Source organism: Neophocaena asiaeorientalis, unplaced genomic scaffold, assembly GCF_003031525.2.
Source record: "Neophocaena asiaeorientalis asiaeorientalis breed wild unplaced genomic scaffold, Neophocaena_asiaeorientalis_V1.1 scaffold232, whole genome shotgun sequence".
In the NCBI taxonomy this organism is placed as follows: Eukaryota; Metazoa; Chordata; class Mammalia; order Artiodactyla; family Phocoenidae; genus Neophocaena; species Neophocaena asiaeorientalis.
In genome coordinates this window covers 418143-436494 of record NW_020175672.1, presented here as the reverse complement: position 1 = coordinate 436494, position 18352 = coordinate 418143, and the positions used below count along the sequence as shown (strand labels likewise).

The 18352-nt window shown below is 38.8% G+C and overlaps 1 protein-coding gene across 1 annotated transcript in view; it reads left to right on the top strand.

The window, feature by feature from the left end:
- The window catches only part of RNF121 (ring finger protein 121), an 81748-nt gene that overhangs the window by 42161 nt on the left and 21235 nt on the right, over positions 1-18352 (top strand). Inside the window, exon 4 of the mRNA XM_024731811.1 lies at positions 17636-17790. Coding sequence (XP_024587579.1) covers positions 17636-17790 — 155 coding nt within the window. The remainder of the gene's footprint in view (positions 1-17635; positions 17791-18352) is intronic.

Here is an 18352-nt window from a genome sequence, read left to right as displayed (position 1 = left end):
CATTTTTAAGTTTGGTGAATCCAATTTTTTTGAATATATTTAACATATAACATTGTGTAAATTTAAGGTGTGTAACGTTAATTTGCTACATTTATATATTATAGCATGATTGCCATTGTAGTGATATTTAGCACCTCTATCACATTACATAATTATTCTTTCTTTTTAGTGTGGTTGGCATAACTAAGTTCTAGTCTGTTAGCAAGTTTGATCATTAAAGTTCAACATCATTGTCCATATTCATTATTCTGTGCATTAGATCTCTATGGCTTATTTACTACTAGTTGCAAGTTTGTACTGTTAAACCTGTTTTTTTCTTTTGTTGCTTATGCTTTTAATGTCATGTCTAAGAATCCATTGACAAATCCAAGATTATTAAGATTTACCCCTGTGTTTTCTTTGAAGAGTTTTATACTTTTAGCTCTTAGGATTTAGGTCTTTGATCCATTTTGAGTTAATTTTTTGTAAGTGGTGTGAGATAAGGATCTAACTTTATTTTTTTGCGTGTGGATATCCAGTTGTCCTAGCACCATTTATTGAAGAGACTTCTTCCTCCATTTAATGGTCTTATTAGCACTCTTGTCAAAAATCAATTGACCATAGATGTATGCACTTATTTTTGTACTTTCAGTTATATTCCATTGAACTATAGATCTATACTAATGCCAGTATCACACTTTTGATTACCATAGCAATGTAGTAAGTTCTGAAATTAGGAATCATGAGTCCTCCATACTTGTTCCTTTTCAAGATTGCTTTGACTATTCTAGATCCCTTGCAATTCCATGCTAATTTTAAGATCGGTTTTTCCATTTCTGCAAAAAAAGGCAGTTGTGATTTTGATAAGGATTGCTCTGAATCTGTAGATCATTTGAGGGAGTATTACCATGTTAGCAATATCAACCTTCCCATTCCATGAACTTTCATGAGCATTAATTGTCTTTTCATTTATTTCAGTCTTCTTTAATTTCTTTCACTAATGTTTTGTAGTTTCCAATGTACAAGTCCCATACCTCCTTGGTCAAATTTATTCCTCAGTATTTTGTTCTTTTTGATGTTACTGTGAATGGAATTATTTTCTTAATTTCCTTTTTGGATTGTTCATTGTTATTATATAGAAATAAAACTTATTTTTGTGTATTTTTTTTGTGTTTTGCAACTTTGCTGAATTTGTTTATTAACCAATAGTTTTTTTAGTGTAGATTCTTTAGGGTTTTCTTTATATAAATCATGTCCTCTGTTTTGCTTCTTTTTTTCCGATTGGATGCCTTTTATTTCCTTTTCTTGCATAATTGCTCTGGCTAAAACTTCCAGTACAATGTTAAATAATAGTAGTGAGATGGGCATCCTTGTCTTTTTCCTGATCTTAGGAGAGAAGCTTTCAGTCTTTAATCTTTATGTATGTTAGCTGTGGATATTTCATAAATGCCCTTTATCATGTTGAGGAAATTCCCTTCTATTCCTAGTTTGTGTGTTTATCATTGAATGGGTGTTGAATTTCTCAAATGCTTTTTCTACATCAATTGAGGTGATCATGTGGTGCATCCCTGGGATAAATCTTACGTGGTCATGGTGTGTAATCCTTTTAATATGCTGCTAGATTTGGTTTGCTAGTATTTTGTTGAGGATTTTTGCCTCTGCATTCATAACAGAGATTGGTTTGTACTTTTCTTGTCATATATTTGTCTTGCTTTGGTATCAGGAAAATGGGGCCTCATAGATAAGTTAGGAAGTGTTACCTTCTTTTCTGTTTTTTGAGGAATGGAATTTTGGTGTAGTATAAAAAGCCTTGAAGTGGGAGTCACTTGATCTAAGATCTGTTTCTAGCATCACTGCTAATTAGCAGTGGACCTTGGGCAAATTACTTATTCCCTCTTAGCCTTGCCTCATTCTCATGTTTCATCTTTAAAGTGAGGGTTGAAGACTAGATGATTGCTAATGTCTCTTCAAACTTTAAAATAGTTTTTCATTACTGTTATTCTGTTTAACTCCAAAGGCCCAAATTAAAGCTAAGGAATGAGAGTTTTAAGAATGCAGATTTTGGCTAAGTATTATAAAGAAATTTTCAACAGTGAGGGCTGTTCCACAGTGGAATGAACTGTCTTAGAAGGGAATGCTCTTCCCATTACAACTATGTTTTATTAGGGGCTAGACAACCCCGTCAGGGATGTTGTGGAGCAGATTTTTGTGAGTTTTATGGAATGGTTGGCTGGACTTCTTCTAAGTACTCCCTCTAAGCTCTAAATCTGTATCATCGAATTACCAAGAGAGGCGAAGGCCTGTCTCATTCTTAAGAGGACAAAGCTGACCTGTCGAGAGACAGGATGAGGTTTCGTTCTGTTTTTTTTTTTGGCGGTATGTGGGCCTCTCACTGTTGTGGCCTCTCCCGTTGCGGAGCACAGGCTCCGGATGCGCAGGCTCAGCGGCCATGGCTCACGGGCCCAGCCGCTCTGCGGCATGTGGGATCTTCCCGGACTGGGGCACAAACCCGTGTCCCCTGCATCGGCAGGCGGACTCTCAACCACTGCGCCACCAGGGAAACCCATCGTTCTGTTTTTGTTTTGTTTTTGTTCTCATTACAAATGTTATACATGTTATAAAAAATTCAGAAGTGCCCAGAGAGAATCACTGTTAAACATTTGTTATACTTGCAGATTTTTTTTCTATGCATATGTTAATATTTATAAATTTTTAGATATTTATGGCATCCATTGGGCTCTGCAACATTTTCCACCTAATATAGGCATACCTCAGAGATATCATGGGTTTGGTTCCAGACCATTGCAATAAAGTGAATATGCAGTAAAGTAAGTCACACAAAATTTCTGGTTTCTCAGGGCATATAAAAGTTATATTTACACTGTACTGTAGTCTGTTAAGTATGCAATAGTGTTATGTCTAAAAAGCAATGTACATACCTTAATTTAAAAATACTTTATTGCTGAAAAATGCTATCATCTGAGCCTTCATTGAGTCAGTCTTTTTGTTGGTGGAGGGTCTTGCCTAGATGCTGGTGCCTGCTGACTGATCAGGCTGGTGGTTGCTGAAGTTTGGAATAGCTCTGGCAATTTCTTAAAATAAGACAACAATGAAGTTTGCTGTATCAATTGTCCTTTTACAAATGATTTCTCTGCAGCACCCAGTGCTGTTTGATAGCATTTTGCCTACAGTAGAACTTTCAAAATTGGAGTCAATCCTCTCAAACCCTGCCTTAGCAACTTAAGTTTATATATTATTCTAAATCCTTTGTTGTCATTTCAACAGTCTTCACAGCATCTTTACCAGGAGTGGATTCCATCTCAGGAAACTACTTTCTTTGCTCATGTGTAAGAAGCAGCTCTTAAGCTGTTAAAGTTTTATCATGAGATTGCAGCAATTCAGTCACATATTCAGACTCTACTTCTAATTCTAGTTCTCTTGCTGTTTCTACCACTTCTGCAGTTACTTCCTCCACTAAAGTCTTTAAGCCCTCAAATTCATCCACAAGGGTTGGAATACATTTCTTCCAAATTCCTGTTCATGTTGCTATTCTGACTTCTTTCCAGTGAATTGTAAATGTTCTTAATAGCATCTAGTATGGTGAATCCTTTCCAGAACGTTTTCAGTTTTCTTTGCCCAGATCCAAACAAGGAATCAATATCTATGGCAGCTGTAGTTTTACAAAATGTATTTCTTAAATAACAGGACTTGAAAGTTGAAGTTACTCCTTGATGCATGGGCTGCAGAATGGATGTTGTATTAGCTGGCATGAAAACAACATTAATCTCATTGTACATTTCCATCAGAGCTCTTGGTTGATCAGGTGCATTGTCAGTGAGCAGTAATATTTTGAAAGGACTCTTTTTTTTTTTCTGAGCAGTAGGACTCAATAGTGGGCTTAAAATATTCAGTAAACCATGTTGTAAACTGATGGGCTGTCATCCAGGCTTTGTTGTTCCACTTATAGAGCACAGGCAGAGTAGATTTAACATAATTTTTAAGGACCCTAGGATTTTGGGAATGGTAAATGAGCATTGGCTTCAACTTAAAGTCACCAGGTGCATTATCCCCTAAAGAGAGAGTCATTTTGTCCTTTGAAGCTTTGAAGCCAGACACTGACTTCTCCTGTCTGAAAGTCATAGATGTCATCTGCTTGAAAATCTGTTGTTTAGTGTGGCTACTTTGATTCATCATCTTAGCTAGATCTTCTGGGTAACTTGCTGCAGCTTCTTCATCCGCATTTGTTGCTTCACCTTGCAATTTTATGTTGTGAAGATGGTTTCTTTCCTTAAACCTTATGAACCAACTTCTGCTAGCTTTAAACTTTTCTTCTGCAGCTTCCTCACCTCTCTCAGCCTTCAGAGAATTGCTCTGGATTAGGTTTTGGCTTAAGGGAAAGTTGTGGCTGGTTTGATCTTTTATCTAACCACTGAAACTTTCTTCATATCAGCAGTCAGGCTGTTTTGCTTTCTTATCATTCATGTGTTCACTGGAGTAGCACTTTTAATTTCCTTCAAGAACTTTTCCTTTGCATTCACAACATGGGTTAACTGACACAAGAGGCCTAGCTTTCGGCCTGTCTCAGCTTTCAGCATGCCTACTCACTGAGCTTAATCATTTCTAGCTTTTGATTTAAAATGAGAGATGTGTGACTCTTCCTTTCACTTGAACACTTAGAGGTCATTGTAGGGTTATTAATTGGTCTAATTTCAATATTGTGTGTCACAGGGAATAGGGAAGCCCAGGGAAAGGGAGAGAGATGGGGAATAGCTGGTCAGTGGAGCAGTCAGAATATACACAGCGTTTGTTAAGTTTGTTGTCTTATATGGCCTAGTTTCTGGTGCCCCAAAACAATTACAATAGTGACATCAAAGATCACTGATCACCAATCACCATAACAAATATAAAAATAATGAAAAAGTTTGAAATATTGTGAGAATTACCAAGATGTGACACAGAGACATGAACTGTTGGAAATATGGTGCTGATAGACGTGTTCAACTCAGGGTTGCCACAAGCCTTCAGTTTGTAAAAAACTGCAGTATCTGCAAAGCGCAATAAAGCAAAATATAATAAAACAAGGTATGCCTGTACTGGCTCTCAGATATACAAGCCATATTAGTTTGTATGTCTATCCATATTAGTATGTGTGCCATCCTTTTAAACTACTAAAGTGTAGTATTCTTTTAAATTGGTTTTTTAAATTTAACTTATGTCTATTAATAGACGTGTTAATTAACAGTTTATCTCAGTTGCAACAATGGTTCAGTAAACTTTTTACATATATAATTTGCATAGCTGGGCCAGCGTTTCTGGAGAATGAATTCCTAGAAATGGAATTGCCTGGTCAAGTGGAATTGCCATTTAATCATTAATGGATCTTGTCAAATTGCCCTTCAAAAAAGTTATAGCAGTTTATAATCCCACCAAGAGGTGTTAAACAGTGCTATTACCCAGTGTTAAAGAGAGTATAGAGAATCCTCAGTATTTTTAATCTTTGTCAATCTAATAGGGTGAAAATACCTAATTTAAAAGTCAAGTAGGGCTTCCCTGGTGGCGCAGTAGTTGGGAGTCTGCCTACCAATGCAGGGGACACGGGTTTGAGCCCTGGTCCAGGAGGATCCCACATGCAGTGGAGCAGCTGGGCCTGTGCTTCATAACTGCTGAGCCTACGCTCTAGAGCCCATGAGCCGCAACTGCTGAGGCCTGTGTGCCTGGAGCCCGTGTTCCGCATCGGGAGAAGCCATCGCAGTGAGAGGCCCGGGCACCGCAACAAAGAGTAGCCCCCCTCGCTGCAACTAGAGAAAGCCCGCGCACAGTGGCAAAGACTCAACGCAGCCAAACCAAAAATAATAAATAAATTAAATAAATAAATTATAAAAAATATAATAAAAAAAATAAAAGTCAAGTAGTTCTGGCACTTCCCTGGCAGTCCAGTGGTTAGGACCCACACTTCCACTGCAGGGGGCACGGGTTTGATCTCTGGTTGGGGAACTAAGGTCCCACAAGCTGCAGCGTGGCCATAACAAACAAACAAAACAAAACAAAAAGTCAAGAAGTTCTGTAAGGTTTAAAAAGCAAAACACATCAGTCCTCTGCCTATCCCTATCCATCCCTGATTATTATTTCAGTGGCAACCACTTTAAACTTTTTTTAGTTGTTTTCTGATCCTGACCTCTATATTTTTAAATAACATGATTACACATACACTCACACACACACACACATATATATATATACACACACACATATATATGTAATTTTCCTTTTGTCTTTCTACCATGGAAGGTGGTAATTATCTTACACTGCTACACTATACCCATCACACACACACTTTTCTCCCAGTTTTTAGTTAAATAAATATTCCCTATTTACATTATTGTGACATATAAATGTTATTCACAGTTGAACCACTTGGTGTATTTGGTCATATTTTCTTTCCTTGCTTAGGATTCTTTTGGAATGTTTCTTAATGATTTATAACAGCTCTTTGTATATTATGAATAAACCTTTTGTCATATGTGTTGCAGGTATCTTTCCTCAGATTGCTATCTGATTTTATTTGTAGAATTGGTACAGAAATTTTTGTAGACCAGATTTATGAACCACCCTGTGGGCTGAGGATTCTGTTATTTGCTGTTCTGTTTGGATGGCCCATTTGGTATTCCTTGTTTTCCATCCTGGTGCATCTGAAGTTCTTCTCCCTGCCTAAACAGATTTTAGGTACTTGCTGTAACTGCAAGTTTTTAGTTCTTGAGGGACCCCCTCACCTTGAAATTCAAATCTGCTCTAGGCTGAAGATGGGCTTCAGGGAGGAGAAGCAGAGCAGAAATATAGTTGGGCCATCACTAAAGTATGAACTTCACTATTGCATAAACATAATTAATAATACCAGCTACCGTTTATTGAGTACTTCATGATGTGCCAAGTATTTTGCTCTGAGGTGGGTAATTTAATCTTTGTCATTGTATGGATCAAGAAACTAAAGCTCAAAGAGATTACTGAGCCCCACTCAACCAATGATTAGCAGAGTCAGGATTCACGTCCAGTCCCTCTGACTCCTGTGCTCTCCTTCACTCTTCACTGATGTCTGTTTGTTTGTTTGTTCAATTAGCAAATATTCTTTGATCCTTTTTAGCCCCGTGCTAGGGCAGTAGTCAGTTAATATTGTTTCATCGAGAAATCACTTTGAAAGAGAGTTTATAAAGTTGGATATTCACATTCCCTATGATCCAGGAGTTTAATTCCTAGATATATGCCAAGAGAAAAGTTTGCACATGCATCCCAGGAGGGAGGATGTACCAGAATTTTCCTATTAGCACTATTTGTAATAGCAAAAACTTGAAAATGACCCCAATACCCATATATAGGTGAGTGGATAGGTTAGTTGTGATATATTTTCACATGGATATAACTTATAAAATAATACATATATAAATATATGGAATAACACAAAAATAATTAACTATAGTTACAAATCATGGTAAGGATGAATCTTAGCAATATAATATTGAGTGAAAAAAGTCCCAGAAGAGTACTTATAACTTTATACCTTTTATAGAAAGCTAAAAACAATGAAAACTAAACAATGTTTTAGAAATATATATGTGAGTGATAAGATCATATTTTAAAAAGCAAGGGAATGATAAAATCAAGATTCAGGATAAGGCTGATGTTGGATGGAGAACTGGAGGATAGGATAGAGAAGAAGAGGACGTAGCTAAATATAAGTAAGTTTAGGTGTTCCAGTTCTTATGTTGGATGGTGGGTTCAGTATTTGTTATATAATTAAAAAATAATTAACTTGAAAAGGAAAGAAATCCTGTCACTGCTTCACATAAATGAACCTTTGGGACATTATGCTAAGTGAAATAAGCCGGTCATAAAAAGACAAATACTTCCACTTATATGAGGTACCTAGAGTAGTCAGATTCATACAGAGAGAACGTAGAATGGTGGTTGCCAAGGGCTGGGGGTGGGTGGGATTGGGAAGTTGTTTAATGGGTACAGAGTTTCAGATTTGGCAAGATGAAAAAGTTCTGGAGATCTGTTGGGCAGCAGCGTGAATGTACTTACCGCTACTGAGCTCTACACTTTTGAAAATGGTTAAGATGGTAAATTTTATGTGGTTTTTTTTTTCAACCACAATTAAATTTTTTTTGGCCATGTTGCACAGCTTGTGGGATCTTAGTTCCCCAACCAGGGAATTGAACCCAGGCCACGGCAGTGAAAGCGCCGAGTCCTAACCACTGGACCACCAGGGAACTCCCAAAAATAATTTTTAAAAATTAAAACAAAAGTGGTCTATGCACAGACTAATGATGAGAATATTCATTAACCAGAGATTCTGATTAATTTTTTTTCTCTACTAGAAGTGCAAAAATGAAGGCAAGAAAGAAAGCAGTTCCTAAGACAGGGACCTTACCAGATATTAAGACATACTATAAGGAATAGACAAATAGACCAATGGAAGAGAGTGAAGATCTCAGAGATAAATCCTTGTATAATGGGAACTTAATATACACTAAAGATGTAATCACCAATCAGTGAAGAAAATAATCATTGTTAAGTAGATTGTGTTGAGAAAACTGGCTCGCCATATAGAGAAAAATTAAAACTAAATTCCTATATAACACTGCATACAAAAAGGAACTAAAGGTAGATTAAAGATCTAATTATGAAAGGCAAAATTATGAAGTTAATGAAAAATGTATAGGCTAATAAGATAAAGATTTGATAAATTTGATTATATTAAGATTAAGGATTTTTGTTGGATAAAGGATACTATAGGCAAAGTTAGCTGATAACAGAATGAGAGATTAATAATGATTAAAACTGACAATAGATTAGTATCTAGACTATATGAAGTAACTCCTACAAATCAACAAAGGAAAGACAGCAGCTCCAATAGAAAAATGGGCAAAGAATATGAATGGGCAGTTTACAGGAGAGGAAATCCAAAAGTCCATCAAGAAGAGATGCTCAAAGTCATTAGTAGTTAGAGAAATGAACATTAAAACAGCAATGAATTATCAATTTATTCGATTGGCTAGAAACTAGAAAGCCAGATATTTCCAAGTATTGGCATGGATCAGAGGCTGTAGGAACCCCCATGCATTCTTTGTGGCTGTGAAGCCTGTTGCAGGCATTGTGGAGAGCAGCATGGCACTGTTCAATCAGATGGAATATATACATGTCTTGTGACATATCCTAACAGGATATATGAGAGGGTGTTCATTTAAATGTTAAGTCTGGCAGTTAATTGAAGAGTTGTGGGCAATCTAGATACCTATCTCTGAGTTAATAGGCAAAATGTGGTGGATGCATATCATGACACTGTGTACCCATAACAACTTGTGGACCTTAAAAGCATAGTACGGAGTGGAAAAAGTAACAAACTGAAAGATACACAACACAGTGCCAATTAATTAATCAAAAATATACATATTAAACACATTAGAATGTCTGTGGAGTGAGGAATGGGAATAAAAAAGAACCAAAACAAAACAACTCCCACAAGAATGTTGTGTAAAGGAGAGGCACTGGGTTTGTTGTTGAGTAGTAGAAATACGAGCTGTTTGAGATTAGCTGTCAGAGCTTTCCAAAAAATGCTTCTTATGGCATGCCAAGAAATGATGGAATTAATTGATAAGGCTCTGTTTCTCTCAAACTGAATGAAATTTTCTGTTCTTCACTAGTGCTGGTTGGTGGCTCAGCCTTCCATTGGGCACCCATGATCGCTAAGTAGAAAAACACTAGCTCTGTTCTCCTAGACCAGGTTTCTCAGTAGGGAGACTATTAACATATTGGCCAAATGATTCTTTATTTTTTCGGGGGGCTATCCTGTACATTGTAGGATGTTTAGCAGTAGCAGCAGCCCTGGCCTCTACCCACCAGATGGCTGGTAACACCCCTCCCCCAATTGTGACAACCAAAAATGTCCCCAGACATTGCCAGATGTCCCCTGGGGAGAAAATTCACTCCCAGTGAGAAACACTGTCCTAGACTCTAGGACCTAGAGCAGCATGGATGTTGCCAGCCATGAGATTGATTATGAGCAAGTATGCCAACCTACTGGTTTCACTGTGAAAAGTAGCAAACTTCTCTCTGTAATTTAGGAGTTCAAAGAAAAGAAACTTCACTTTAAAAGAAGAGAAACAGTCTAAATTAACTGCTGTTGGGAACAAGTGATCTTATGGTTTTCTGTATTTAAATTTCAGGTACTGTTCTTTTCAGCAACAATAGTAATAATACCTTAAACTGCTTAGAGTTTTGAATTTGTTGATTTAAAAAAATTACTTTTCTCATCTGTTCTCTCTTTGGAACCTCACAACAAATAGCTTTATAAGATAGGATAAGGATTTGTCTCCATTTTTCAGATTAGTAAACCAAAGTGCAGAATCCTGAAGTGATTTATCAGGAGCACATGACCTTTAAATTTACGTCTAGAGAGCCAGAGGTAAAATCTGGTTCTTGGTTAAGTGCTCTTTTCCATAGAGTACTCAACCATTTTTTGAGGTTTCCAAAAGCTTCAGGAAATTGTCAGTTCTGCCATGGTCATTTCTGTTTTTAACTCCCCTGATTTTTCCTTTAATAATTTTTGCCCAAGTCCTTTTCTTGGATTTCAGGTAGTTTCACAACCACCTCCCTTTGCTCTACATTGTCTTGCCTCCTCAGGGTTTCCCCCCCAGCTTAGTGACTGATGCTGGGAGGCAGAACTTGGGAGACAGAAGATCTGGATTGGCAGCCTAGCCCAGGCCACACTTGCTGTTTGGCTTCTCTGTAGCTCAGTTTTCATCATCTATTCAGAGAATCTAATCTTACTTGCTCCTTAGCTCCCTCAGGGATGTTAGGGGAAGGAGTGAGTTTATGCCTGGAAAAGTATCCTATTTTTAAAGATCTCCAAGGAGAAGCTTTCATCATGTCTCTCTGTTACCAAATATAGTATCTTGTCAGACTTCTGTCCCCTGAACTGCTGTTTCCTCCTGGAATGGATGAGTGGCAAAATCTCCTACCTGGAAATCTTTAAAGTTCTATAGATTTTTCTCAGACCAAGACATTAAGAGGGTTACTAGAATGTGGCTAGAGAATGCTAAGATGGTAAAGGGCTGTAATCCACTTCTTAAGAGAAAGGAAAACTTTCCTCCTCAGAATATAATAAAAACTCCTAAGTGTGATCAGCCTCCTCTGAGCCTTGCCTGCCTCTTTAGGCTCATTTCTCACACCTCCCTCGGGTACTAGTTGTACTTTCTCAGGTATACCATGTCCCTGCATCATGATACCTTTCTCCACCTGCACCTATTGGACCATCAGGACGGAGATGGTAGGTTCCTTTCTTCAGGAAGCCTTGCTTGATTCCTCCACGTTGAGTGAAGCACCTCTACTCTACTTTCTTGGCTACCAGGGCCTACTCCATTATAGCACTTATCATTCTGGATTATAGTTATTTGTTTCTCCTCAGTAGACTTCTTCTTGAGGCGGTTTTGTATTTTATCTTTGAATTCCCCAGTCCTTAGCCTGGTGTCCAGTAAATGTTTATTAAATGACTGCTTGAGTGACTCTTTTGCCTGGAGAGGAGAAGACCTGGGGAAAAAAGACATAAAATTAGGAGAGTAAGCATAAGAAATAGGGAGTAAATTTACTCTGTGCTTCTCTGAAGGACAAGAGTTTGACCCAGAGGCAGAAGGGGGAGGCAAAGGCAGATCTTTTTTCAGGTCAGCACCAGGAAAGAACTATCTAGTGCATTCGTTATCATTGGAATGCCTGCTTCATGTGGTAAGGTTGACCATTTGCCAGGGGTGTGGTAGGAGGTAATTGCCAACCAAGTTTCTGCCCTGTAGAATATTCCAGCAATACGTGGGGTCTTACCAGGTCACAGAAACTGTGCTATTATATCTGCTTGCTGGGCCTCTGGATGATCTTCAGATAATAGCCATGCCTTCCTGTAGTTTTGTCCAGGCCTAATATGCCAGTGCCTTCAGCTCTTCCTTATGTGATTTGGTTTCCAAACCCTTTGTAATCCTGGCTGCTCCGTTGTGGTCATGCTTATTCATCACTGTTCTTTCTACATTGTGGTCCTAATACCTGATCTCAGGGCCCAAGTTTGCTTTGACAGAGCAGAGAATGGTAGAGCTGCTGCCTCCTTCATTCTGGGTTTATTCTTAGTTAAACAGCGTAGTGTTGCCTTGGCTTTTTGGTAATGGCCCTGTTGGCGTATATTCCCTGGCAAGTTGTAGTCAGGTGAAACCCCTAGATCTGTTTCACATGAGCTGCTGTTAAGCCACTCCTTCCCCAACCTATACTTGGGTAGTTGGTGAGGTTTCATTGTAAGGTTTTGGTTTTTCGTTTCAGCTTCTCAGGTCACAGCATGTTAGAGCTAGAAGAACTCTAGGAATGAGCTTTATTCATTTTGGATCTTGTTTCTGTTTCCCATGTTCACTGCCTTGCTCTTCTCTCCTTCCCAAGCTTTGTACTATTCACAGTGTGGTAAGCAGATCCTTTGTATTTTCATCCAAATCATTCATGAAAATATTGACCAGAGCTGTAGAGCATATCCCAGACACCTTCTTCCAATTGATTTCTGTCCATTTATCAGCATTTTTTTCACGCTGATTCAAGCTGTGAGTCTCTCACTTTGTTCAGCTACCTGAGCTTGTCGTTTTCGTTTCACCCCCAGTATTCCTCTTCAGCCAAGCACGGTGGGTGGCCCTGCCCCCATAACGTAGGAAGATATAGAAGTGATGAGAATGCCAGAAGTCGGAAGTGCCAAGCATCAGCACACTAACAGGGGAGCTGGTGCCCAGAGAAGGATGTGATCTGAGAGCTCTTTTTTGACTTTTCGTGAATTACAGTTTCTGAGATGAAAGAAATCTAAAACAAAGACAGTCCATTTAAATTGGGCTAGCTCTTACTGTTAGCATCTAACATCATCATCTCAACTGTGTAGCCTTGTGGAGAGAGAAGTGGGATGTTGTTATCTTATCTTCCAGATCAGAGAAGCTGGGATTGTTCCTCAGCAAATGTTTGCTGAATGAATCAGTGAGTGAGTTTCAGGCTAGTCTTCACTTTAGCTTCATATTTTCAGATTCAGGGAGAGAAGGATGAGTGGCTTACACACACACGCACGCACGCACGCACGCACGCGCACATGCACGCGCACACGCCATAATGAAGCCTCCTTCAGAACCAGAGCTCTGCCATTTCCAGTCAGTCTCCCCTTGACAGCTCCTGACCACACTGCTACATCTCTCCTCTGAACTCCCATAGCAGTGCTTGATGCTTTGCATGGCTGCCCAATTCATGCATTTATGTCTCATCACCCCAAATTCTGGAAGAGAAGTTAGGGCCACGGCTTCCCATTATTTTGTGCCTTTCACAGCATCAGGTACAGGCACTTGGTTGAGCAAACTGTCGAACCAAATGTGTCGCCACCAGGTGGCACCAGAGTTCCTGCTATTGCTCTGAGAATCTTGAGTAACTTTCAGCCATTTATTGCCAAGCTAGCCATTAAAAATGCCTTCCTTAATGAGGAAGCTTCAATTTATTTATTAAGTAGAATGCCAATAAATACTACAGTAGACACAAGTAAATTAACCAGGCAAAATTGTAACTTACCATTTCCCCCATGGTAGACTATTGTGTTCACACAGCCCCTCTGCCTGCTGCTTGTCAGGCACTGAGCTCTCACCCCAACAGCTGCTTTCCAGGCTTTGAAGAGAATCTGACTTTCAAGCCTCCCTGGCACAGAGTGTCTCGATACCTGAAAATGGCTTCAAATCCTTGGTTTGGGTTTTTGGATCATTTATTTTTCCTGGAAAGGACAAATTAAACATTATAAAGAAATTGCTATAACCCCACCACCTTTAATATGTTGATTATTTTGGTTATTTCATTGCAATCTTTGCTCCCTTATATATGTGGCTTTATTAATTTTTGATCATGTGAAGCCATAATAAGAGCTCTCATTTACTTAATGCTTACTATGCAACTATGCTTGTTGTTTTATATACGTTGCTGCTATTGAAATATAAGAGCTATTGAATCCTTAAATTATATTTATTATATTACTTATATTGAATGCTTGCCTTGTTGGATACTGTTCTAAAAGTTTTCCATGCATTAACTCCCATGACCTATATAGCCTGATGAGAGTAGGTACTGTTTACCTCATTTACAGTTCAGAAAACAGGCTGTCAGAGTTAAGTGACTTGCCTAAGGTAACACAGTAGATAGCCGTATTGGGATTCATATCTAGAACTCTTTAATTCTAAAATTACTGTTCTTTTCACTATATTATCGCATTCTGCTTTGTTCATTTGCTCTTTAATGATGTCTGTTTGTACTTCTTCTTTAGAAAGGGTGTAAGGATTCATAGAATCATTAAAATATGGGTTTGATCTATGTTATTCTCCTGCTGCTAGACTGTTAGCTCCTTGAGGACAGGGACGAACTAGAGGTCATGTTTATTTATTTCTGCATTCCTCTTCTCATGAAGTGCAAAGTAAGTACTTGGATGAATGAGTGAAGGCTGCATTCACTCTTCCAGGGAGTCTGAGATACAGGGCTGCTTAACAGAACCTTAGCGTGCTAGAGCTTGAAGGAGTTTGAAAATCAAGTCAAACCCTTCCTTTAAGGAGGAAGGCCCTCCTTAGGGTTACCTACTAAGTTGGAGGCAGAACAGAACTAGAATCCAGGTTTGCTGGGCTTCTACTGGGCCATCTGGTTTCAAAGAGCCTAATCCTGTCCCTAAATCTCCTTCCTTCCTTCCCTTTCCTACCCACCCCCCTCCTCTCTTATCTTTCATGATATGTAAGTTGAGTAGCTTTACACCCTTGAAGTTTCAAGCCTGAACGTTACAAAATGAGGCAAGATTTTCCATTCATTTTACACCGATGCCCAGATTTACTCCTAATTATGTCTTTTTTCAACCCAGAATAGAATCCAGGTCCTCTGCCTCTCACCACACCCAAAATATGCAGAGCTGCAGCTCACATAGGGAAAATTATCTTGACTGGATTCCCCCCCAAGAACATGCTATTGGTGATTGATGGGGAGTGGGAAAGAGGCTATTAGGGCAGGCTGGTGGGTTTTATGTAACAGCCAACTTTTTGGAAAACCTCAAAGGAGATAGGAATTCCTGTTCTTTCTCAGAGCGGACACATGTGACCAGGCCATGTGATTTAATTCTTCTCTAGTTTCTGGGCCTACTGTTTTGTAAACACCCCCATGAGCCTGTTAAAGCAAACAATGTGAAGGCTAAAGACCCTGCCTGTAGCCCTTCTTTCCATACCCACCTTCATCTACCCGCCTTTTAGTGTCATGATTCTGGTTGCCTTATCCCCTAGTTTAAATAATCTGCAGTTGTTTGTTGTGATGTCTTTTCCTGGTCTCCAAGTATCTCCTAGAATGTCACCTGGAACATTATTTGGGTAGCTGTTAGTACATCCTGGTGCTTTTCACACTTTTTTTTGTAAGACCAGAATATTTTAGAACGCTTCATTCAGAGTCAACTGCAGGTTGTTGTACAGTGGAATTGGTACTGAGGCTACATTGTTCGCTGACCAGTGGGCACACAGCGCTGGAAGCTCTAAAGCAAAGTGGCTGCTTACCATTTTCTTCCACTGTCTCTCTCTTTTTTTTTAATATGTAAAATAACACTAAAAAACTAACGCTTTTTCTTGCCACAGAGCAGTCTATGAGAGAGTAGTAGCTACAGACAGCTTAACACTAAAAAGATGCTTTAAGCTGCACTATCCAGTGTTGTAACCACCAGTCCCATGTGACAGCTGAACACTGGAAATGTGACTGGTCTCTTTTGAAATATACTGTAAATATAAAATAAACATCGGATTTTAAAGCCGTAGTACAAAAAAAAAGTAAAATATTTCATAGATAGTTTTATATTGACTACACCTTGAAACGGTAATATTTTAGATATATTGGGTTAAATAAAATATATTATTAAAATTAAGATCATCTGTTTCTTTTTACTTTTTTTAACATAGGTACTAGAAAACTTATTTATTTTTTTATAGTGGCTTTACCAGTTTATATTCCCACCAACAGTGTAGTAGGGTTCCCTTTTCTCCACACCCTCTCCATCATTTATTTCTTTTTTAACTTTATTTATTTTTATACAGCAGGTTCTTACTAGTTATCTATTTTATACATATTAGTGTATATATGTCAATCTCCCAATTCATCCCACCACGACTCCCCGCCTCCTCCCTGCTTTCCCCCTAGAAAACTTAAACTTACATATGAGACTCACATTATATTTGAAAAAGAAATTTTATTTTTATAGATTTATTATTATTTATTTTTATAGATTTATTATTATTTATTTATCTTTGGCTACACATTATATTTGGACTGGGCAGCCTAGTCTAGAAATCCCCAAGAGTAAATAGTTTCTCAAAAGTTTTTAAAAAAAAAAAAAAAAAAAAAAAAAAAAAAAAGTTTTCTCTTCTGTGGAACTTTAGGAAACTAGCTAATATTTTCCTCTCTATAGCCACTCCCCCTTTTTTTAAAAAAAATTCTTTCATTTCATTTAATGATACCAAGAAGAAAGCCTCTATTAAGTGCTAATTATCTGTTTTTACACCTGCTATTCACCTGAGAGGAGTGACATCTAGTAAAAATTGGGTGGTTGCGGGAGGGAGTTAGGAGACTTTGGGGAGCAGAAGACTCGTGATTGGTCCAAACTTCTGACTTAGAATTGTTTTATACATTTGGAACTCTGTAGCTAACAAGTCTGAGGTAAAGATATGAAGGAGGGAAAGTAAAATAGATGCTCTTTAAAACAAATGTGCTTCCCTCTTAGGGTTCTAGTCTTGCTTTCCCCTCATTTATCTAAATTCACCGAGGATCTGTCATGGGCCAGACAGTTTCCTAGCACAGAGGAATCAGATGAGTGTGGCCTTGTCACTGCTCTCAAGGAGGTTACAGTAAGCTAGAGAACGAATTCGAATCCAGTCTCATACTCTAGGTAAGCACTGTAATGATGGTAGAAAAGAAAATGCGTTTGGAGCAATAGGAAGTCATGATTTATTCTGCCTAGAAGGGAGACTGAAGGTTTTGTGTGTCTTGGATGTGATACCCTCAGGCCAAAAGACAGATGGGAAGGATATTTTGCCCTGAGGGGAACAACCTGACTACAGGCATGGGGAATGGTAGGAGGTGGTCCTTGAAATAGTAGTTTGGGGCTCCATTGTGGGGGATTTGACTGCCTGTCTAAGGATGTTGGGTCTAAGGATGTTGAATCTTATCCTGTAGACTGGGGACCCTTAGAGGGTTCTAAGCAGGGGGATGACATACTTCAAGACTGTGTGCTCCTGGGAAGGATAGATTGGAGGGGGAGACACTGAATGCAAGGAGACTTAACAAAGAGGTCATAGTCAGCCAGGTAAGGGGTAGCAAGGGCTCAAATGTAAAGGAAAGAATATGTACAATAAACAGTCGGGTGGGGGGGGTAAAAGGTTGGTGTCAAGCACGGTCCCAGATTTCTAACTTGGGTCACTAGGATGTGCCTTTATCCAAAATTGGAAATGTAGGAGAGGATCAGGCTAAAATGGAACACACAAGATGCGCTCTGGATTTGCAGATAGAGCTGCAGAGGGAGCTGGCTAGAGCTGAAGTGCTTGTGTTTGTGTTTCAGATGGTGACCCTCTTTCAGATGTGGGTTGTTCCCCTCTATTTCACAGTGAAGCTGCACTGGTGGAGGTTCCTAGTGATCTGGATCTTGTTCTCTGCCGTCACAGCCTTTGTCACCTTCCGAGCCACCCGAAAACCACTAGTACAGACAACCCCAAGGTGAGAATTTAGGAGTGGGTAGTGGGAAGGAGCTAGGCTTCCTGAACTAACGGGTTGGGATGCACGGGAGGCAAGTGGGTTAGACTGAAAAAATTAGTTTTTGTCTGCCAAGATTACTTGGCACAAAGCCCCACCAAAACGAGCTGATTGGGAGACCTCCTGCCCCATTCACAGAATAAAAACCTCCAAGTCTTTCCCTATAGCTTACCTTACAGTTTACATCAAGGTCCGTTTATATTAAAAGCTAACAAAATAAGTAAGCAAATCCTGGTCATTGTGGTCTCATTATAACTGTCATTTTCTTCTGTAACCTCTTCTCTGATCTCTAAATTAGATTTTCTGTCACATTCTCTCCTAGTGCCCTGTAGTTTTCCTTCATAAAACTTATCGTAGTTTATAACTAAATATTATTTTGAGTGTCTGTCTCCCCCACTAAACTAACTATGAGATCAGGAACCACGTCCATTTTGTTTGTCACTGTATATCCAGGCCCTACCACGGGGTCTGGCTCATAGCCTATTGTCTGAATTTTTGTTGAATGAATGAATCTCAGCAAATTTAC